Below are 3,371 nucleotides of genomic sequence, written 5' to 3' on the forward strand. Positions count from 1 at the left end.
GCCCTGGGGTGTGAGACAGACTGAGAACACCTGCCCTGGGCTGTGAGACAGACTGAGCACACCTGTCCTGGGGTGTGAGACAGACTGAGCACACCTGTCCTGGGGTGTGGTGGTGCAGGGGTAAGCGTCGCCAACACTCACTCCAGGTAGTGTCTTTGGATAAAAGCGTCTGCCTGACCTTCACCTTTAAAATAAAAGTTTGATTTTTTTTTACTGACATTATCTGAATTTAAGAGACAAATCATCAAGTTACAGGACATTTTAGGTGATTATTTGAATTGTTTTATTCATGGTTGATGCAGTTCTCTGTTTTACAAAATATTTATTTCAGATATCTATATGCTAGTTTACATTTAGTCCTATTCAGCTACTCTCATGATAGCACAATATTTACAACATAGGGTGAAAGAGGAGACATGGAGTAGACATGGAGTAGACATGGAGTAGACATGGTCACTGAATGCTGTGCGTTTACACCTTATAGCAGCAAAACAAGCTCTTGGACTTTGTCATTCACACAACAATAACAACAACAACTACAAAAACAACCAACGTAACATGTTGTCACCTGTCATTGAGATTTGGCACTGGTTTGTCCTTTTCACTATCTCTCATCCCCCAGCTGTAGCAGCTGTATGCCTTTATCTAATGCATAGGACAACTACTAGACCTTGTTTTGACTCTGTGGTAGTCTAAGTCCATGTTGACAAAAATACCTCTGGTGTGACAAATACTGACCAGGACTAGAATGTGTTCAGCAAGCAGGTCGCTAAAGCTACTGATGGACGTGCCTTTGCGACGAATGAAATTATGAGGACAAGGTACCTTTCTCTGAAATAAAAGGCGGAAGGTTATTGCGGCGGAGGAGGGAGGCTGGTCAAGCGTCAGACCGCCACGTTGGCTAACCTGGGGTCCGAATCCTGCTCGTAGCGATAATGATACACTTCCATCTGGTCGCGACATGCATCGCGAAAGTTGTTCAGCCATCGTTTGATACCCCCTCGGTTCAAATACAACACCATCAAGAACACCACTCCGATCAGAGCCAGAACTAAGCCAAGGAAGACATAAGATACGGCCTCTAACTCCGCACTCCGGCAGTCCACATCCTCATGCCGAAGTCTCTCCAGCGGGATCCCCCGTTTCCCATCGGGCTGCGAGCACAGCAGCAGGTGAGAGTCGGGGCACTGAGACGAGTTTTTAAGCCAGTGGTAAAACGTATCAATGTCACATGGTGTACATCTAAATGGATTCTGGGCCAGGAACACGTCCAGATTCCTTAACTCACTAAAACTTGTAATGTTGTCTTCTCCTATCACCTCGATGGAATTGTTAGTCAACACAAGAACACGTAAGTCTAACGTGTCAAAACTCGCCAAGGGAACAGTTTTCAGTCTGTTCCCTGACAGCTCCAGCCTTTGAAGGTTGCGCAGACTTTCACTGTACAGTGCGCGGGACAAGTGTCTAGCGCCAAAAGCAGCGAGTGTGTCATTCAGGTGCAAATACCGCAGCTCTTCCAACCCATAAAAAGCCATTTCGGATATCACAACGAGTTGGTTATGACTTAAATCCAACAGTTGAAGACGAGGAAGTCCCAAAAAGGCGAAGGGCTCAATTGTTTGAATGTTGTTATGAGACAGAAGCAGCGTGACGAGCTCCAGTTCGGTCCCGTTGGGAGAAAACGCGCATTCAGGTAAAGTGGAGACATTGTTGCCTCTGAGAATTAAAGTGTTAACCCACGGCGGTATGTCCCCAGGTATCACGGTCTCTTGCGAATCAAGGCAGGACACCGTCGCCGTGCTGTTGGCACACGAGCAGGACCATGGACAGCTCTCTGCGTTGACGCGTAAGAGAACTGCGCCCATCAAAGCTGCACAAATACATAGTTTTTTAAGAGTACAGAACGCTTCAACGCCTCTGGGGTTAAAAATCCATGATGTCCCAGTCCATTCCATTTTCACATAGGAGAAAACAGCCGCTTTCCTTGTGAGTTACCGAGTAGCCACACTGTATCCCACAGCACCCCAGCGTTGAATTTTAAAGACCAGCGATCATTAATACTCCACAGTATCCCTCAGTCCACAGCAACTCGCTCCGCCACGGTCACGCACATCACGAAAAAGACAGTCCTGACAAACCTATGGCTATATACATAAACACGCCAGGAGCGATAAGACGCTTCTGCTGTGTTCGGTGGCAGTTTGGCAGTTACGTTCCAGAAGGTGATCGGAGCCGAACTCCGTGAATCTGAGGAGAGGGGTCTGTCTGCTGTCCGTCAACACTGAGGTCTGATGAGCGTACAGGTCTCGGTGTCTCTCCGCAGGTGGTGCAGGGGGGAGGACGGGTTGACAGGACGCGCATTAAGCCCCACTGTTTAGTTGTGTAACACACGGGGTAACAGTTTCTCGACATATGTCATAGTTTGCACTTCTTACATTCCTTGTGGAGAGACATTTCTGTGCTCTAAACTTTTTGCTGTAAAATATGTCTTCATACATTCATTTTAAAAGGAAATTCATAACATCGCGTTATTGTTTTGTGTCATTGAATTTACATACATGTAGATATCTTGCAACCTTTGTTTCCTTTCTAATCTCTCCTCTCTCTTTTTTTCACATATACTGAAGTGTCGCCAACATTTCACGACAAAGAAGTTAACTCGCATTTGACCTGTCAGAAAATGGATGTCTTTGAATATCCTGTAAAACTATAGGCATCACTGCGTGATTACTCCTCTTTCCTTCACACTTCCGCTAAGGGCGAGGGGATTTACAACGCTCATTGTTTGTAAATCAGCGGCCGTAATTGCTACTTTAACACGTCCGTTTAATCGCCTCCTCGTTTTCCCTTTCAGATTTATGACACTGTAGCAAATTGAAGTGCGGCACCTCTCAGCATCATATTCCAACTACAATGTTAGACTACACGGATGACCTTCGTCGACTCTGCTTACATAGTCCTACCGAGTTAATGTAGGCTATGTCTATGTCACAGACTAGATTTACAGAGCTAAGTCATTCTATAGAGAAAACTAATGTGTAGTGGGATGCATTGTACTGTATCTTGATTGAAATGAAGGTTGTGAAACAGCTTCCTGTGTGATAACTGTAACAGTCAAATTAGTTTTAAAAGATTGAATTTGAATGTTGGGGGAAAAACATTGGCAGAGAGGCTGTCACAATGAGAAATGCTTTCTGGAATGTTGTCAAAGGCAAATATTCCCAAAGGTTCGAAACAAGCAAATATTATTCAAGAATTTGTCTCTGACTGTATTTCTCTGCCTCTGAACCATCTGAATGAAACACACACACTGACACACAGCCCCTTGCTGCTCTGTAAACTCCTTCTCTGCTGTGACAGCTGAGTCAGCA

The 3,371-nt window shown here is 45.2% G+C and overlaps 1 protein-coding gene across 1 annotated transcript; it reads right to left on the bottom strand.

The window, feature by feature from the left end:
* Positions 1 to 884: 884 nt before the first annotated feature.
* On the bottom strand, positions 885 to 1,955 carry tpbgl (trophoblast glycoprotein like; the record flags this gene model as incomplete). The annotated part of the gene is made up of 1 exon (XM_080856977.1): positions 885 to 1,955. The coding sequence occupies one exon, from the start codon at positions 1,953 to 1,955 to the stop codon at positions 885 to 887; it is 1,071 nt and encodes a 356-aa protein (XP_080713103.1).
* Positions 1,956 to 3,371: the final 1,416 nt, after the last annotated feature.

This window comes from Sprattus sprattus, assembly GCF_963457725.1.
Source record: "Sprattus sprattus genome assembly, chromosome: 1".
Classification (NCBI taxonomy): domain Eukaryota; kingdom Metazoa; phylum Chordata; class Actinopteri; order Clupeiformes; family Clupeidae; genus Sprattus; species Sprattus sprattus.